The following is a 20904-nucleotide window of genomic DNA, read 5'->3' as shown; positions in this document are numbered from 1 at the left end:
TTATTAAGTTATGCATTTTATATATTTTAAAAAATCATATTTCAATGCAAATCACATGTTAGCAATTATTTCACTCTACTGAAATATGACTTTATTTATTATTTTTGAAGTAAGGACGAATTTGTTTGAATTAATATGGTTATAAAATATGAAACATTTTACCGCATACAGCGCAGAAAGTACAGTTTTCCCGAAGGTATGATTGTGCGTGAAGATGTATTCACGGATAAAAATGGGGCGATTTTAAGAATCCGAGAAAACGTCCAATGTTAAAAGACGATGCATATCCATGCATATTTAACGGCTGTCCAATGTATATGACGGAAAACTCACCGACAGTCAGGAGAAGAGGAACGGAAACATTAATGGAAAAGGAGAAAGAAATATTAACGTTTTGATGGAAACGACAAAATGAATGGATTTGATAAATTACTAATAAATGTGGACATAAAAATTAGAGAAACTGGGAACAAAAATACAAAATTCATTATCTATAAAAATTCTCAACTGTTTGTTAAGTTTCTGTCTATCTCCATGCATTCAAAAATGCTTGGTTTAATCCTAGTATACGGTACACTCGGGATTTGGCAACATTGATATTACAAATGTTTTAGCGAACCCGATAAGTAATTTTTTTTGTTGTTGTTGTAAATATAATCATGTGAACATATTTCGTAATTCTATTCAGTTGAAACAATTTTTCTAGGCCATTAAAGAAAGATTCTATTAAATTATCAGAACTATCGAAACGTTTAATGCAATCGGTATATATCGCTGAAAGTGACACTGCATCGCTCTTCAACCGATGATATCCCACGGATACTTATATAAACGAACATCTCGAATTTTGCGCGCTTTGGCTAGATACCAAATTCGAACAAGTAACTGCGCAATTAATTGAGATTTCAGCAGTTTTTTCAAATAATTTGGTAAAGATGCCTTCTGTAAGGCGAAAAGACTGACTTCATGTTTGAAATTGAATCAATCAAGGACTGATATAAATAATATTGCTTATATTAAAAGTAAATGTAATGCATTGTCAATCAAAGAACGCATTGTGAATCTTATCATTGTTCTGTCCCTATCTACTTACTTCAACTGCCTTCAGCGAGTGAATTTTAATTGCTGTGAGCTCCTGTTTGAGAAATCATCGTAGGAATTAAATCATCGTAAATGAGGAGAAATCATCGCAGAAATGTCGAATTTGTGCTTATTTTGTTTGTGAATATCTGCTCTACAAGAAGACACCAAAAGTTTAGATAAATCGTTTAGAAAATATCAGATGAACGTGCTACAATGCTAATCGTGAATATGGTGTTCGTGAAATAATGTTCTGTTTTGGGGTTTTATGTGTTTCCGGTGACAATTATATGGTAGTTGGTGTTCTCCAAGCGGTTTCAGCGGTGCAATATTTCGATACACGGATTAGTGATTCGGTTATAACGTCCTAAGTACTATATCGTATATCATTCATATTAATCGATTATTATGTTGGTGCTCAGAATTAATTCACATAAAACCAAAAATAACATACAACGGTAAGGCATTTTCTGGTTTTGCTGAAAATGCAATCAATGCAGAAACAACAACAATTCAAGCTGTTATGGCATGTTCATTTGTTTCAAAATACAAAGAAATTATTTGACTGGTACCAGTACTTAATATCACTGCTGAAGATGAATTAGATATATGTAATAACAAAAACCAATACACATTAAAATTAATTAGTAATTCACATTCTATAGTATGTTGTCTTTGTATAGTATGCAGAAACGGTTAATGATTTTAAAGTGTATGAAATATATGATCGAAAAAATAGTGTTAAAGAAACATTAGCATTACTATGAAATATCGTAATCTATAATTATGTGATATTTAATTGTGTAATATTAAAACACACTAAATATTTTTTATTGATTGCAAATTGCACTTTTATTACTTTTCGTTTGGTATCAATTCTTCCACACACTGTGTAATTCGCGTTTTTTTTTTTTTTTTTTTTTTTTTTTTTTTTTCAAATATTGCTGATATGTATGTTTATTAGATTATCTTGTAACGTTGCGCGCTTCCAACCTGCACGCAACAATAGTGGTGACTGCTAAGAACTGGAAAGTAGACCAAAGTCTTGAGAAGGGTTTAAATCCCTTTTTATTCAACTTTAGAAATTACAAATGCATGCTCTTGACGCTCACAAACTTCGCCGACCCGGCGGTAAAATAAAAATAAGAAACTGAAAAGAGATAATAACTACGAGGCTCTCTAAACGTAACTAACCTCACCGCGTTCTAAGATACGCTGATAATTCAGCAAACTTTTGAATATTTTGTTGAAAGATTAACAAACTGCCAAGGCAAGCACACAGGCCGAAACGCGTGGTTCTTCAATTTCTAACTAGCCACCTCCATGCTCGTGAAGCAAGGAAGCACACCTTCGAACTCGTTTCCCTTCTATTTAACTCAGAATACTTCAGCTGACAACTTGAATCCATGCGCGTTCTACTAAAATTTACATACTCTGGCATTGGCAATTCCAGGGGAAAGTAAGGCTTGACAGGAAAGATAGTTTCAACTTAAAATAAATGTTAGTTAAAATAAATATAAACCCTACATTTGCCGCTGCCAGAATTTGGAAAACTTGAAAGCAGGTCCTACAAACGACCTGTTGAAAAGTTTCCACAATTCTGAACAAAATTTTAAGAGCCTCGTTTACATAAAAAAATCTGTTATCTCACAAAAGGTAGAATAAATTTCTGTAGATACTTATTTAATTTTCTCTTCTTACAGCAACTTTTCCTGGACTTCAGCAATCAATTTGTTCTCTTCCTTCCAGCATCTGGAAGGAATAAGTATCAGTATCTTTCTAAATACATTATAATTTACACTTTCTTGCACTGAATAAGTTTTTGTTTTTGAACGATTTATTTTCCTTAGTTACTGCTTAATTCACATTCATTCAAGTATTCAAACATGAATTTAACTTTACCCTGGCTCTCCACCATGTGTGGTGTCAAACGGGAATATTCGTGTTTTAGTATTGCAACACTTCCCCTAACCACAATGATTTGTTAGAATTCAACGACCAAATAGACACACCTTACTCGACATTCTACAACTCGATGAGCTACTTTAACATTCTTAAAATTCAAGTGTAGGTGGAGAACCCTACAAAACACATTCATTCTAAATTCCACCTCATTCATCTTTAGACATGCATGCTTTCGCTCTAAAGCATGATTTTATCTACAATTTAATACTTAAATTTGAATTCATTGCTTTTGAGCATTTACTTTTAGCATCTAAAATTTTATGCTTCTAGACTAAATTCTACTTTTACATAACTTTCAAGTATTTACGTATATTTACAAAATTCTAATACATATGATTTTTACAATTTACCTTAAAATGAATAAGAGAAAATAAATTTTTACTTTACTCATTCTTCGCCAAGCTGGCGGCACTGAAACTAAAGTTCTTATTAATACAAGAATACGAAGTTATTTTTATCTTCGGCCAAATTTTGGCTTTAACATAACAGAATTAGTCTTCCGACCAACAGAAACTGCTTGTTCTTCGATTTTATACTTAAAGAAAATAATACTTTTGCCTTAGCTAAATAAAGTAAAAGAAAACTAAGTCTCAACCGAGACACATTGACTTCCGTCAAAACATAGAACTTCGTATTTACGCATAACATTTCTGAACAAAAGAAAAAAAATTCATAGAAGATTTTAACTTATCTTTGAGTTTTCGATGATTGGAACTCCGACATTCTCTTCTGGCAGAACTGCTCCCACGTTATAGGTTTCATCGACGTCAGTCTTCTCCTTAGTGTCCTCCGAGTGTCGTCCACGTTGCTTTTTCTTTTTCGCCCTCTGCATGCTGGCCTCTTGGAGTGGTAGTCGTCGGGTTGCTGTCTTTTCCGTTTTCCCTTGGACGGCTGGTCTTGACGTCCTCCGGTCTGGAATCATTCTTGAATTTCTTCTGTTGGTCCTTTCGTTCCTCTTGCTGTCTTTTCGTTCTGGGGAACGGCGGCCTTGTTTGCACCTCACTCTCTGGCCCTGGAAGCGTTCTCCTCGATGTAGAATTTCTACTGCGATACGTTGTAAGTGGTGTTTTCCTCTTTACCAAGGTTTCTTTACGCGGTGGATCTGCATTCTTGTTTTTCTTAAATGCTGGAGTTTGAAAGTTTTCATTTTTTCTTTTTGGTACCGTCGCATGGGTTGTAGAAGGGCTAGGTTTCTCTTCAGTTCTCTGCTTCTTGGGTGGTGGAACGGGTGACGTTACTTCTGGACCTTCTACTTCTTTTACGCTTGAGTCCTGCAAGAAACTTTTAAGGATTTCAAAATCATTTTGATTATAATATTTTTTCACCTGGTCGGGACTTGCTTTACAGATTTCCTCTCTCTCGTTCTTAAGGTACAATACGACTCCCTTGATTTCCTGAATTACATAGGGGCCTTCAAATGTAAAGCAGTAAAATTGTCTGGGGCACTTGATAAAGAAAATTTCCGCTTCAACACTTTATCCCCAACTTTAAAATCTGCTTCACGGCGTTTTCTATCATAATATAACTTTTGTCTATTTCTTGCCCTATCCGAGCTTTTAATCGCCTGGTCAATAAGTGTTTGCACATCTTTCTGTTTAAATTCTTGCTCTCTTTGTTGCACAAAGAATAATTTATCTAAAGGCGTAATTAACTTTCGGCCTAAAAATAATTCTGCTGGGGTTTTTCCCGTAGTATCGTGATTTGCCGTTCTTAAAGCATAAGCTAATTCATTTATATAGCCATCCCAGCGCTTGTGATGTGTGCTCACGTAACTTCGAATTATTTTTACAATGTTTTTATTAACTCTTTCTGCTATGTTTGCCTGTGGTCTATACGGAACCATTTTGATATGGCATATGCCAAGTCCAGTGCATATGTTTTCAAATATTTGACTAATGAATTGTTTACCGTTATCGCTAATGACTTTTATCGGTGCACCGTATTTTAAAATGTATCTGTGTAAGAATGCACCTGCGAATGTTTTGGCTGACGCGCGTTTAAGTGGAACAATTTCTGTCCATTTTGAAAAATGATCTACAATTACTAAAAGAAAACGATTTTTATTTAACTCACTCTGGGGGAAAGGACCAAGAAGATCTATGCCTAAAATTTCATTCGGAAATGTAGCGCGAATGCTATTTAAGTACCCGGCCGGGCTGTAATTAACATCATTTATTAACTGACATTGATTGCAGGACCTGACATACGCAGTTACTATTTTGTATAATTGCGGGAAATATACCGCCTCGCGTACCCTTTTTAAAGTCTTTCTGACCCCTAAATGACCCGCTGTTTTCGCGTCGTATAATTCCTTCAAAATGCTTTCGTTTGTTGTTTTCGTATAAAATAATAAATTATCTATTATTTCATAGTTTTCTGCTCTATTTGTTATCGCATCGATATCTGTGTGCTCAAAGTTTTCGGGGTCTTTCAAATATGCATAGATACTTCCAAATTCAGGATCAGCTTTCAATTCAGCAATAATTGTATCTCTAGAATCTAAAATTTTTGAAGTCAACACAGCGCATTTAAGTTCATTGCCTTCATCGTCCAGTTTTATACGAGAAAGTGCGTCAGCTACATTGTTTTTCTTACCCGGTTTATATTTTATTGTGATATTATATTCTTGGAGTTTTAAAGCCCATCTTATTAACCTGGGCGTTAGGTTTTTCCCCAAGTAAAGTCTACCAACAGCCGCATGATGCGAAAAGACTGTTACTGGTGCTTTGCCGAAATAAACTCGAAATTTGTGTACAGCCATTAATACGGCTAATGTTTCTCTCTCTGTAGCTGTATAATTCCTTTGTGTATGATTCAACGTTTTACTAAAAAATGCCAAAGGATGGCCATTTTGCATAAGAACCGCACCCACGGCATAGTCCGACGCATCTGCTGCAATTTCCAGGGTTTCGTCCCCCTCCGGGAATTTCAAAACAGGGACATTGATAAGCGCTTCTTTTAACCTTTCGAATGCGGTATTTGCTTCTGCTGTCCACGTGAATTTACTTTTCTTTCTTTTAATTACTAACAAGGGTTCAACAATATTAGCAAAATCTTTTATGAATGACCGATAATAAGAACATAACCCAAGGAAAGAAAAAGTTTCTTGGCGGTGTTGGGAGGTGGGAAATTCTTGATAGCTTTTATTTTTGGATCTTGAGTTTCTATACCCTTTTGCGAAATTTTATAACCCAGATATTTAAGTTCTTTAGTTGCGAACTTGCATTTTGAGGCGTTAATTGTAAGACCGGCCTCTTTTAATAATTTAAAAACTTCTAGATCTTTAATATGTTGTTCCAACGTACTACTCGTCATAATTATATCATCTAGATAGATTAAAGTCGATTTTCCTAGGACAGGCTTTAGAACAATGTCCATAGCTCTCTGGAATGTTGATGTGGCCCTACACAACCCAAAGGGCATGCGTAAAAATGCATAAGTGCCCGATTTTGTTATAAACGCGGTTTTTTGTATGTCTTCGGGTCTCATAGCTATTTGATAGTAGCCAGACGTTAAGTCCAAAGTAGTCATGTATCTTGTAGATTTAATCTTTCTAATAATTTCCTCTATAACCGGCAAAGGGTAAATTGGGAATTTAGTAATACTATTCAGTTTTCTGTAATCGATAGCAAACCTCCAAGCCCTTTTATCCGAAGGAGGAAACTCGTTCTTTTTCCTACATAGTACGACTGGACTCGCGTACTCACTATTTATGGGCGTTATTATTTTGTTCTTTGACATTTCCTGAATATGTTCTTCTATGATTAGCTCTTTCTGTTTATCATAGCGATAAGGTTTAGTCCTACAGGGTTTGTCGGCAGTTAACTGTATCTCATGCGTAACTATTTGACAGCTACCAGGCCGTTCTGAAAACAAGTTTGAAAAAGTACTCACCACTTGCTGGATGGCTTGACATTCATGGTCATTCAAATGGCTAAGGTCGACTTGCGGTTGTTCCACTGGTTCCACCACCCTTCGGTCCATCTCCAGCACAATAGAACTGTCCTGAAAATTGAGTTTGGCCCTCGCGGCCCTTAAAAACTCAATACCTAAAATAAGTGGATTTTGCAAATTTTTTACTACACAAATTAATACTTTAAGGCTTTCATTCTGAACTTGTATCTTTAAAGATAGTTTTCCGATACATTGACAAGTTTGTCCTTGTGCTGCTATGATTTCCGTGTTTTTATTTTTAAATAATCGAAACCTATTAAAGTTCTTAAAAAAATATCACTCATAAAATTACCTTCTGCTCCTGTATCGATGAGGGCTTCTACTGTACATCGCCAACCAGGACTTGTATAATTGGTAGCTGTGAGTTCTTTACGATGACCGTATTTAAGTGTCTTCTTGAGAGTTTTTTCAAAACTTCCGGGGTCTGAACCCTCGCTTTCACAGGCCCCTCTACTCGTTTAAAGCTTTCCTTTCAACTTCTGCCTTCTGGGTAGGCGGACGTTTGTTTTGAAATTTCCTTTTTGGGCCTTGACCTTCGAGGTTCGATGAGTTAGCTTGATAGCTCTTTCCCCTATAAGAGCGGTTTGCATTTCTGGTCTGCTCATTTGAAGATTGCCTTTGGATATTTTGAGAATACGATGCCCCTCTAGCTTTTTCCGCTATTCTGCGATTTTGAAACTTGACCGCCAATTCGAAGAGAGCTCCTGCAATGTGCTTGGGTTTCTAATTTCGAAGTAGTCTTGAACAGCAGGTAACAATCTTGGTAAGATTATTTCAATAACCTCCGCGTCGGGTTTCTTCCCATACAGCATATCCGTCAGCTTAATTTTTCGCAGAATAAAGTCCGTCAACTCTTCTATATTCCGTTGATAAAAACTATATAGTTCGGCTTCTAGCCTTGCTCGATCTTTCACTATGGTGAAGGCCTTTAATAACGATTTTTTGAAATTTTCAAATGTATAGGTCTGGCCTCCGAATTCCCCTAATAAAAATCTGCCTATATTCTTCCACCATAGCGCGGCCTGTCCTTTTAGTGCAGATGTGGCGATGGCAACTTTTTGTCTTTCAGGCACAGGGTAGAGCTGGAAGTGATTGTCTAGGCCTTCTAGAAATATTGCCACCGAATTTTTTCCGTCGAAATTGATGTTTGGTATGATGGAGGCTCTCATCGTCTGGACCAGGTATCCAAATCCTTCCAATTGGCTTGCCATTTCTTGTTGTTGTCCAGCAACTTCCATCCAATTTTCGGCCATTTCAGTTCAACAAGTGTTCGGGCGCCAATGTAACGTTGCGCGCTTCCAACCTGCACGCAACAATAGTGGTGACTGCTAAGAACTGGAAAGTAGACCAAAGTCTTGAGAAGGGTTTAAATCCCTTTTTATTTAACTTTAGAAATTACAAATGCGTGCTCTTGACGCTCACAAACTTCGCCGACCCGGCGGTAAAATAAAAATAAGAAACTGAAAAGAGATAATAACAAGTGACTAACTACGAGGCTCTCTAAACGTAACTAACCTCACCGCGTTCTAAGATACGCTGATAATTCAGCAATCTTCTGAATATTACGTTGAAAGATTAACAAACTGCCAAGGCAAGCACACAGGCCGAAACGCGTGGTTCTTCAATTTCTAACTAGCCACCTCCACGCTCGTGAAGCAAGAAAGCACACCTTCGAACTCATTTCCCTTCTATTTAACTCAGAATACTTCCGCTGAGAATTTGAATCCTTGCGCGTTCTACTAAAATTTACATACTCTGGCATTGGCTATTCTAGGGGAAAGTAAGGCTTGACAGGAAAGATAGTTTAAACTTAAAATAAATGTTATTTAAAATAAATATAAACCCTACAATCTCAATAAATGAATGTTGGAAATTAGGTTTTATTTTTTATTAAATTTAAGTATATTCTATTGCCGTTATGTATGTTTATTAGATTATCTCAATAAATGAATGTTGGAAATTAGGTTTTATTTTTATTAAATTTAAGTATATTCTATTTTCTTCTCTTACTTTTTATGTGCTTGTGATAACAAAGAAATTCATAATAAATAGAAACAAAAAATTTCGTCGTGTGCTATTTCTTTAACGTACTTTACAGTAACAAAAGGAAAGTTATTGATCATAAAAAGTGCTTGAAATAATCATTGTAATCTACCACTATTCTAAAATGTATAAACTAAAAATAAGTAAATACATTAACATATGATCGAAAGAAATTGTATTAAGAAAAATCAGCATTACTAGTAAATACTGCAATCCATAATTATTGCACTTTTAATTGCTTACTATTTAAAAAACACATTTTTTTATTAATTAGAAATTTTAATTCTGTTACCTTCTTTCTGCTGTTTATACTTTCAACACTTCTAGTTTATATTTTTTCTTAAATAGTGCTGTCATGTATGTTGTTTGTTAGGTTATTATTTCATTTTAGATATGAATATGGAAGGTTTTTTTTTTTTTTTTTTTTTTTTTTTGCTTATTAGATTTAGGTATATTTTTGTATGAAATATTTTTTATCACACTTTTTAACTACTTTACACGATGTTTCATTTGCACATTTTGGAGATATAGAAGTTAATGGTTATATTTTTTACTATAAAATGCGAATAAATATATATTAAATCTTAAATAATCGTAACTTGGAATTTAAGTTATTTAAAAAAATATAGTTTAAAGTACTGAAAATAATTAAGGCTATTATTAATTATGCATATTTAGTCTAAAGAGAAAAAATTGTGTATCTTCTGGTTTTCAAGGAAATGATAAAATATTTAAACTTTAGAAAAATACAAGGAATACAAAATTTTAAAAAAGAAGGAAAATACATTAATTATTAAGCTTATTTTTCTGCATAAATCAATATGTAACACAAGGACATAATAATGACGTTTTCACAACTGTTGGAAAAAGGTCGAATTCTGCGAACATTTAGACGTCGTGATACGATGATTTCAAATTCGAAATATAATCTAAAAAAGAGGCAATAACGATGTCTGTGCGACAAAAACCTCATCTGCAAAGACGTAATAAAGACGTCTTTGCAACGGTTTCAAAACAGTGGAGTTTCAGGAACATCTGGGCGTCTTAAAGACATATTACAACGTTTTTGCAACGACATCCGCAATGATTTTGGCGCAACGTCGTTACGACGTTGCCGTGCTACTTGAGCAGTGACTTTGCTCTGGCAAAGGCAAAAAAAATATTTTAATTTAATATAATTCCTTAATCCATATAACATGTTTCAAGAAATTAGATAATAAGCCTTTGTAAATTGTGCCTTTTAAAAGAACTTTTGTTTCTTTTCACCAGGTTTGTTATGAATAAAAATGATTTTAAGACTTATTATTCCACTATCTATATACTTCTTAATTGTATTTCAGTTTAACTCTCTAGGTATCCGAAAATCATATTTGGCACTGACATATAAAGGGCCATATATCTAGGTTAAATTGATTTGTGTAATCTTGAATTACTAGCTTATTACTAAAATTTAGTTTGTTACCATTATCTTCAAGTTCCTTACCACAAGTGGATGGTGAAATTGTAAGCACGTAAAACCGTGCCATCTGTAAATAATTGAGTTCAATAAAAGGGTTTTTTATACCCTTCCCTTGTCGTATTCATCTTCTAGTCTTAAGTCGCTAAAGAGACATTTATATACATTAGGTCTAGTAGCCGTGTATGTTAGCAAATAAAATTAGATCTTACAAGTTTTATACAAACGTTTACAGGAGTTTCTTATAATCTCATGAAGAAGTGAAAATTTAAACTTATTCATATTTTTGAAATTTTGGAATTTAAATTTATGCATTAATTTGAAAATTTTCTAATGAAAATTATATAATTCATACACAGTTTATAAGGTTTATGTTAGTTTTTCTAACAGTTATTTTAATTTGTTAGCCTTTTCTGTCACTCCTTATTTCTCTCGCCAGATTTTAAATTTGTAGAGACATTAGACATTTTTTTTTGGAAGCTGTCAAGATGAAAAAACATATAATGCCTTCGCCGAGAATCAAACCTCGGATCTCTCAATTACGCGCCGAGCGTGCAGACCACCACCCCACGAAGGCATGCCAAGAAGGCGGGAGAAATACCTTATAAACTTATGCATAATTTCCAAAACAATTTATATATAATTTAAATTTATGCATAAATTTCCAAACATGAATAGAAGATTTTAGATCGCAGTTTAACTTTATAACTTTGAGAATGATATTTTGATGTTTATATTTAAGTTTAAAAATGGAGGTTGTTCAAAAATTTTGTGCTCGGCAGAAATTAAAATAATAATAATAATAGTTAATAATAATAATAATGCCGTAAAATTCAATTCGACAGCAATATCCCAAAATAATTTAGAATATATCTTTAGAATTTCCGATACACAATCTCGCGTGCTTGAGATATCCCCCCCCCGGTACAGTATTGCTATTGCTCGCTTTCAAATTGCTGAGTTAGTTTTAAAAAAATTCGTTAAAATTTTACAAAATATGAAATAGATAATAAAACAAATTCCAGATTCCTAATTTGGGCTTTCAGATGCCCATATTCGACGACTAGCACTACATTATTCAAAAGCTGATGTCTCTAGGTACCGTTACTTTTTTCAAGTGCAAGAAACATACATACATTTATGAAAGATTTTTAATTAATTAATTTTTTTAAATATAATACTGGGCGATAATATAAAGTAATAAATTTCTGGTTTGGCAACAAAAAAATTTTTACGAATTGGTTGTTGCTTGGAAAGATTGAACTGATTTCATTCATGCTGAAGTATTTTTATGCATTTTCTTTTTAGGTGTATATAGAACTTATAAATTTTGCTTTGGCCGCAGCCCGCTCATGTAGCGGGCTTGCCCACTAATGAAGTCTTATTTTTTGATTATATGCGTTTCATAAAAGGGCATAAATGCGTTTCATTAAGAACCAAACATTTGGTGGAACATCATTTGAAAAGTGATTCGGACACAAAAGTGAGCTCTGAGACTAATAGCACATCTGCTGCTAAAAAATAAATAAATGCAAGTGAACAGTGTATAAACATTACATATATATAAAACAAATATAAGTATAATACATATATAAATATAAAACAAATATAAATATAAAACATACATATAAAACAAATATAAATATAAATATAAAACATACATATAAAACAAATACAAATATAAAACATACATATAAAACAAATATAAATATAAAGCAAAATGCAAACATAAAACGCTAGAAAAGTTTAAAAAATCACCCTATTTATAGCTGATGCATCGTCCATAGAATTAATCAGCCAGAAATAAAAATAAATTTCGAACTATACTTGGACTAACCTTCTTCGAATATAAGAGAAAGCTATTCGATTAATGCGATTTCCCCCCCCCCTCCTTCGAATTTTGAGTTTTTTCGAACCAAAGAGAAAGCTATTCAAACTTCTAGATAATGGGTGTGTTTTCTTTTAAATTTTGTCTCGCTTCAGCTGTGTATTTACTGCTACTAGATGTCTGAGGTTTTATGTCTATACGCGTGTAAAATTCTAAGTACTTTACCATCGATATCTACATACTACTAAAGTATGTCTTAACCGCGAACGAAAACAATCTAACCCCTTTTCTAATGAAATTTTTCCCGATCTAAAGATAAGCTTTGCTTGATATCTCAGACGCATATCTTGTGTAAATAATTATAAAACTGGCGAAAAAACAGAAACCTCTTTATATTCAATTTCAGTAATTTATTCCCAGTTCGTTAGTTCACTTCTCCTTGCAGCTGTGACTGTTTAACATTTTCGAGCTATGTTTACGCTTAACGTCTCGGTTTCAATGCTAACTAGAGGAAATGCCTTTCTGCCATAAATCGTACGACTGTCAGCGAGTCAGGGTGGCATTTTCAGGCAACCTCCTCCCTTTTGGTGGTAAGTATTAGTTAATAACTTTTATCAATGCATTCCATTTTATTGAATTCAAGAACTCTATCCTGTGTTATTAACTTTAAAGGTATCAGAAATAATATACGATCGTTGGTGCAAAGTATAGTTACTAACAGCAATTTCAGACTCCGTGTTTGAACCTGACATTTATTTAAAAAAAATCTGAGAGCCTTCAGATTTTATATTACGCCCAAAGGGGCGTTTTTTTTTAACGTTTTGTGGGTTACCTTTATTTATTAAATATCATGTTCTTGTGACTAACCACCTAAAATTCAATTCAAGGGCAATGTCATCAGAATTTCCAATAGACAATCTCGTGCGCTGGAGATAAAAATGTTTTTCTTTTCCGTATAGCATTGCCATTGTTCGCTTTGAAGTCGTTAATTTTATTAATCAACAATTCGTTAAAGTTTTACAAAATATGAAATAGCTAAAAATTCGAAATTAAAAATCCGCTCTTCTAGGTGCCCATGTTCGAGTGGATATGTCATTATTCAAAATTTGATGCCTCCGTCTTTTTTTCACATACATACATTCATGTAAATTCCTCATTAATTAGTTTCTTTAAATATAATGCAGGGGGATGGTATTTGGTGGCAATAATTTAAAAAGCGGTACACCGTTTAAAAGTTTACAATTGGGTGCCCCTTGTTTATTGGCGATTCTTTCTTGACGCCAAGATCGGCGCCAGGAAGTCACAATTTCAAGATGGCCGCTACACGAAACCAAAATAAGAAGTCGAAGAATTGAATAAGATCTGTGTCCAAGTACACATCGATCTGTTTTTACTTAAAAAAACATCTTAGAATTGCACAAACTAGACATTGCGCACTGCCTTAAATATGTCCATGTACACTTCAATCTATTTTCATTTAAATAAAATTGGGAAGCTAAAACAAATTTAAAACTATCTTGGCAACCAGAAGTGAGATTTCATCGCCAAAATTTTTTAAAAAAATGTTGCCAATCGAAAGGGCACCCAATTCTACACTAAAGCCCACCGTTTATAGTGAATCGACGCAAAATGCCGTTGCATTTATTAAAACAGTGAATGCTGTGTAAGATGACTAATTACAGTTCCGAACAATTTCGGTCTTTTGTGGAGTTTCGGTCACCTTGGAGAATCTTTGCGATGCCGATTTTCAGTTTGCTTAATGGATATATCCACTTCAAAGTATTTGGAATCTGCTAAAGGAAATCACTAATGTTAAAGGGGGGATGTCACTTTATTAACACCTTTATGGTAATAAAATTACGAATTAATTACAAAGATAAATAGTGAACACTTAAGCAAGTTATTTCTCTACAACAAGTTTTCTTAAATGCTGTAAATAAATAATGCTTTAAAATAACTAAAGAGATCTTTCTGGTAAAACAATGTTATATAAATTAGGGAGATCTTTTTGGGGGAATGTGTAATAAATTTTACATTACATATTCTGTGTAGTAACTTCAGGAACATTCGTTACTTTATAATTTCAAAATTTATAAGGTTCAAAATTTAATGATTGCGAAGTAACCACTAGACAAAGACTGTGCTACCTTGTATTTTCTCCCGCCTTTATGCATGCCTTCGTGGTGTAACGGTAATATACTCGGTGCGTATTCGAGAGGTCTAGGTTCGAGTACCAACGACGGCATTTCTCATTTTTCACGTCTCTTGCTTCAGAATTACTGAAAAAAATTCACAATATCATCACTAGAAAACTGAACGGTTCTTGAATTGAAGGATCTTGAATGAAGACCATGTTATCTAGTTTTTTTCCGATTTTTATTCACATCACACACAAAAAGCATATTGACTGAAAACTCTAAGCGTAATTAATAAGAGAACAGTAATTAATACGAGATTAACAATACTGCGTAATTAATCCGAGAACAGGAAATAAAAAACTAGCCTAGTAATCCAAGAAATATCTTACACCCAAATTCTAAAGCCTTACTTTCATAAACATTTGCCGCAAGGCCTGCTGGGAAAAGAATTCAGACGACCGTTAATCACGGCGACTGATCACATGATCATTTTATTTTTAACAATTACCTAACGACTCTACAACCTATTAAAACAGAAAGTACTGTCGATTATCCGGATTAATGTCGGGAAAGCAGATTCCGTGATCCCGGATAACTTTTTATACACTCCTCCGATCCCTATATTTATGTTTAGGAAATTCTTTTACTCATTATAAACAAGTAATCTCTACATATAATAAAAGAAAGAGTCTGTCTGTGTGTGTGTGTCTTTCGTTTGCGTGTTGCACGTAAGCTAACAGACCCACGGCTACGAAATTTGGTACATAGGTGCATCTAGACAATAGCCAGTGCACCTCGAAGCGATTTTTTTCGAAATTCGAATTCGAATTTTTTTAATTTTATGTTTTGTGACGAAATCGCGTCATTTTGAGACATAATGGGCTATAAGAAAGCGAGATTTTACTCTACACACTAATTTTCACATCGTCATGAAACGTAGGCACTTAGCTATTTTCTGAACTTAAAATAAATTTCGTGTTTCAATAAATCCATTAAATACGAATTTATTTAACAAAGAGAGCTTAATACCTTTTCAACGGGATATTTTTTAAAAAAGTTTATTTTTTTAAATGTACAGTTTATTTTTCTTTGATTTTTGGACACGTTAAACTTCCATCCTTGCGACTGCTTTTACAAAAAGAATTTTGGAAAAATGATAATATTTTGTATTTAAAAAAAAAATTTTAAATGAAGCTTCCGAGTACACTTCTCACATCTCACATCATTAAAAATGTGATTTTAGCAACAATTTTCCTGTCTTATTGTTGTTGATAGACTTTTGATATTTTGAATAGTTTCATTCTTTTAGAAATATGGGTTTGGCAACAGTTTTTCATCGTATTTCTTATGCCACTGTTTTTAAGAGATTGACATATTTCATTGTCATTTTTATATATATATATAATACACTTTTATTGATTTTTTTGATAAAGTTGTTCTGTAGAGTAAAATTCTGCGCGGAATTTTATGTTTTTTGAGTTGCTTTCATGTTATTTTTTGCTTATTTCACTGTTTGTAAGACATTGAAAAGTCTTGCATGATTTTTTTTCTTGAACGGAAAGTTGGTTAATTTTTTATGAGGATAATTACTATTTATATTAAGGGATATAGCTTATTTCATTGTAATTTTTTTCTCTTGAAAATATAAGATAAAATATCATTAATTAACTTTGCTTTTCAGAATTTTTTTTTTTTTTTTTTTTTTATTCTTTTATGTTATTTATTGCTCATTTCACTGTTTTTAAGATATTGAAAAGTTTTGAGTGATTTTTTTAGGAAACAAAGTTCTTAACCTCCTGTATACCATTTGAGTTCTTAAGATTTTGCAAAGGGAAGTTGGTTAGTTTATTTCTTAGGATAATTAATATTTGTATTAAGGGATATTGCTTATTTCATTGTAATTTTGTTATACGTAATAACTTTTTTTATGAAGTTGTTCTGCAGAGTAAAATTCTACGCAGTTTTTAAATTTAATGTTTGGTGTTCCCTTCAGCCATTTTCCCGGTACATTTAAAAGCCAGACGAAGGCTGGCAGCGAAGCTGCTAGTATAAAAAAAAATATTTTAAAGTCAATTCCTACTTAGGTCAACAAAGAAAATTTTTATTTTACTTTTTATTAACATTTTTTCGTTTCTAATTTATGAAGCTGATGGTGGTCTATAATTTCTCTTTCTATCCATCTCTTGTAATGTTTCATTATTGCAAGGAACCTTTCTAGTGCAGTTTCGAGCAGTCCAGTTCTTCAATTAATGTTCCATCTAATGATTTCCCACGACTCAAGGCGACATATGCTTGAGCTGTTGCGAAGAGTTTTCGTCCTAGATATATTACTGCATAATCTATAGTGCTACCTTGCATCGTATGTACTGTTGCTGCCCATTATAGTACTATTAACGGTAGCATTCTTCGTTCAGCAGTACCATAGCTGCGTTTGGCGGGAAATTGCACTGCTATTGGCTCGATTCTTGTGAACACCATTATTGCCAAAGTTCATAGTGACTGATAGAATGTCTTATTCATACATTTGCGCGCGGCGAAAATTAGGCCAACCGAATTTCGGTGATGAATCCAATTGTTTTCCTCCCTAGCATATCTTTAGTTCCGATAAACAGGAATAAATAAGTAGGAATTGACTTTAATATGTGAAAAAACTGTATTAACATCAAAAGTTATCCACTGCAAGTTTAAAAAAATGTATTTGAACTTGAGTGGATGAATAAAAAGTATTTTATTAACGATTGAAAATTTGAACAAGGTATAGGCAGAGTGTGAGCTAATAGTAGGAATTTACTAAAAATGAAACGGAAAAGTTTTGACTTACACACAATTGACTGAGATATTTGATATTAAAATAGGAGTTTCTTATTCAAAAGCTGTACATAAATTCACGAGCAATCGCACGTAACTGAAAATAAAATTAAGATTTTAAATGATGAGCATTTCTATATAGATTACTGGGGAAAATTATTGATCAAGGTAATTTTATTTTTCAAAATGGAGATGTTTTTCATACAATCTTATAGAATTTGTGTTCTAAAATCATACACAGACTTCAGCATTGGCACATAGAAAACTCGAAATATTATTTGCATTAATTAAAAATAGAAAATATTTCTTACTTTAACAGATATTTTGCAGGATTACCAGATCATGATTCAAAAGTGATAAAACCTCATGAGATTACTATTTTTAGATTTGGAAACATAAATTGCTCATGCGAAATTTCAGCATACCAAATATATATTTAAAAAAAAATTAAAGCTTTTAGATTTTATATTACGTCCAAAGGGCGTTTTTCTCATTTACACACACGTCACATTTCGAAAGCCGTTTCGAGGGCATTTGGACTAAAGTCCCCCTGGGCTAAAAATATTTAAAAACAGCATATCTTCTAGAATTTTTGAGATACAATATCTGGAGATAAAAATGCTGTATTCCATATAATACTGATTTTGCTCGTTTTGGAATTTTTGAGTTTTTAAACAAAAATTCGTTTTAAGTTTACAAAATAGGAATTAGATAATAAAATTTAAAAAAAAAACTGACAGCTTTGAGATTTTACATTATGCCCAAAACCACAAAATATTTAGAAAACAGCATATCTTTAGAATATACGATAGATAGTCTCGCGCTCTGGAGATAGAAGTGTTTTTTCCGCGCAGTGTTGCCATTTGTCACTTTGAAATCGTTGAGTTTGCTAATCAAAAATTCGTTAAAATTTTACAAAATATGAAATAGATAATAAAACAAATTTGAAATTCGGTCTTCTAGGTGCCTATGTTCGGGTGGATTCATTATGTTTAGTAATTTGGCTTTATTCAAGGTAACCCTAGGTAACGTTGTTTTCTCACAATGCGAGAAACATACATACATTGATGCAGATTCTTCATTATTTAATGTCTTCAAATATAATACAGGGCGATAATATTTGGTGGCAACGATTTGAAAAGTCATTCAACATGCTTAGTGATTTGGGGTAAAATGCCTTTTCGAGACTGATAGCCTTTCAGAGCTAACGCACCCTTTAGGCTAAAAATAAAAATAAAAATCAATTAAAGGTATTAGAAAATCGCAAAAGAATACCATTGAATGGTATTTAAGGAGAAAAATCAACTTGGAATGATTTTAATTTATTTCTTAACCAACGCATCAATGCAAATTAAAAATTTTGTTATAAATCAAAAGTTTTGAAATTAAATATCTCGGTCAATTTTTGTGTCGTACAAGAGTGAAATTGTTTATGTTTTATTTCTTATATCGAGTATAAAACTTTATTAAATATAAGTATAGGGGGTGGAGGAGCATGCAAAAATTTAGTTTTCGTAATTTTTACTATTTTTTACAAAAATGGTGTCTTTAAATTTAAAAATGCCAATCATGAACATTTGAGTCATTTAAAGCATTTTCGAAATTGGTAGTCTATGTCTACAATTAACGGTTGCTAAAATAAAAGCCGGGTTTGGACTTTATTGGAGAAGGTATATGACAGTAGTAACCTAAACGGTTAACGGATGAATAACATCAATGCTAATAATGTTACGGTTAAATTTAGCCTTGAGCCGAGCAGCTGAAACTGCTATATACATAAACGAATAAAAGGAGAAGCGTTATGTGCCGAGTAAAAGAATGTTTATAGAGCCTTCATTTTATCTCATATGAAGGGGACTCATACACCTTAAAACCCATAAGATCTTCGAATATGTGACTGTTGCAAGAACTGAGATAATTTATTTATTATAAAAGCAATTACTTCCAACGTCTTACAGCTGACTACATAATATAGCTGCTTTCTGAAATAGTGATCACAAAGTTTGTGTTGCCACAAAAATTCTTGTAATTTAATCCGCTTTGTGACAAAATATTTCGTCATGTTTCCACCTTGTGCGCACAGTTTAAAACATTCTGTTGCATAATTTAATTCCATATTTAATATATAGCTTGAACCGTGAACCAAAAATTCTAAGAATTTCATGTTAAATTTTTATTTTATTTGGAGTTGAGTTTATAAAATGTATTTTATTAAAAAAATCTGTAATGTTTTCGTGCATAAAATTTTTTAATATTAAAATATTCATCGGATTTTGGGTTCAGTTAGAAAATAGTGCCCATACAAAGAATTCCATCCAATTTCAAGTGTGTACCATTAGCCATTTTTAAAATATCATGCGCGCAAGGTGTAAACATGACGAAACATTTTGCCACAAAGCGGATTAAATTACAAAAATATTTGTGGCAATACAAACTTTCTGGTTACTAGTTCCTAAAGCAGCTATATTATGTAGTCAGCTGTAAAACGTTGGAAGTAATTGCTTTTAAAATAAATAAAATATTCCAATTCTTGCAACAGTCACATATTCGAAGATCATAAGGGGTTATGTATGAGCCCCCCTTAAAAAGCAAGGTCGTTTTATCAAATCACAATTCATATTCGAAGAAATTATCAATTAGCCCGGGGATTCAATTTACAAAACCGAAACCCAGTAATCTGTACTGAAATTCGGCATCTTCGGTCGAAACCGGAGAGGAGGCAACCGTTAATGGAAGATATCTGGCAGTATTTTTAAAAAAGTCTTGTGTGTCAGCGATTCTCAACCGCTGGTACGCAAGAGAAGAGTAGTGGTATGCAAAGAAACAAAGTAATTTTAACTATTAAATTCAAAATTTTTATGAAGAAAATGAACAATTGATAGAAATTATCTGTGATGGAACTCTACCTGAAGATTTCAAAAATAACACACTTGTTAACTTTAGGCTGAATGTAAAAAAAATTTAAAGACGTTTCAGATAAAGCTATTAAATTTTTATTCCCTTTTTGCGCAACCTATTTGTATGAACAAGTATTTTCTTCGATGTTATGTTTGAAAAAAAAAAAAAAAAAATACAGAACAAAATTAAACGTGGTTCTTAATTTAAGGTTAAAGTTAAGTGAAATATGACCAGATGTAAAAAAATTTACCTCTCTTAAACAGGCCCACATTTCACAATAAATTTTAGAATTAAAGTATTATAACTTAAATTTTGATAACTAAAAATAGAGATCAATTTTTAATCCAAAGTGTTCATATTTAATACAAATAGCCAATAGGTTGGTGTCCGCCGATAACATCGCGGCAAAAACATCGCGGACGAAAACGTCGCGGAGAAAACAACGCAAGGCGAAAAAGCCGTGTTACAAAACATCTTGGGAGAAAACATCGCAAAGAGAAAACATCGCAGTCCTAAAACATCGTGGTACAAAACATCGTCGTCGAAAATAAAGCGGTTCAAAAACTTCGCAGTTTTAAAAACATCGTCGTCGAAAATATCGTGGTAAAAAATAAAGTATCTACAAATCATCGCATGACGATAACATCGCAGACATGCTTTTTTCAAGTTTTAATAATTGTAAATGGATATTTCCATAATGATTTGTGAGCGCAAGATGTAAAGAAAGATAATTT

At 32.9% G+C, this 20904-nt stretch overlaps 2 protein-coding genes across 3 annotated transcripts in view; one reads left to right on the top strand and one right to left on the bottom strand.

Moving 5' to 3' along the window:
* Nucleotides 1-20904, bottom strand: part of LOC118198283 (nucleoside hydrolase-like) — a 53892-nt gene that overhangs the window by 28883 nt on the left and 4105 nt on the right. The window lies entirely within an intron of this gene.
* LOC146998937 (general transcription factor II-I repeat domain-containing protein 2-like) overlaps nt 12758-20904 on the top strand; it is a 66941-nt gene continuing 58794 nt past the window's right edge. Inside the window, exon 1 of the mRNA XM_085812016.1 lies at nt 12758-12916. Within this exon, the coding sequence (XP_085668142.1) occupies nt 12841-12916 (76 nt within the window). The 5' untranslated portion in view covers nt 12758-12840. The remainder of the gene's footprint in view (nt 12917-20904) is intronic.

The sequence above is a fragment of the Stegodyphus dumicola genome, chromosome 2, assembly GCF_044657685.1.
Source record: "Stegodyphus dumicola isolate Sdum_Otavi_A_Nest chromosome 2, ASM4465768v1".
Taxonomy (NCBI): Eukaryota; Metazoa; Arthropoda; class Arachnida; order Araneae; family Eresidae; genus Stegodyphus; species Stegodyphus dumicola.
Note: the sequence above shows the minus strand (reverse complement) of the source record. Positions and strands in the feature narration are given on the sequence as shown.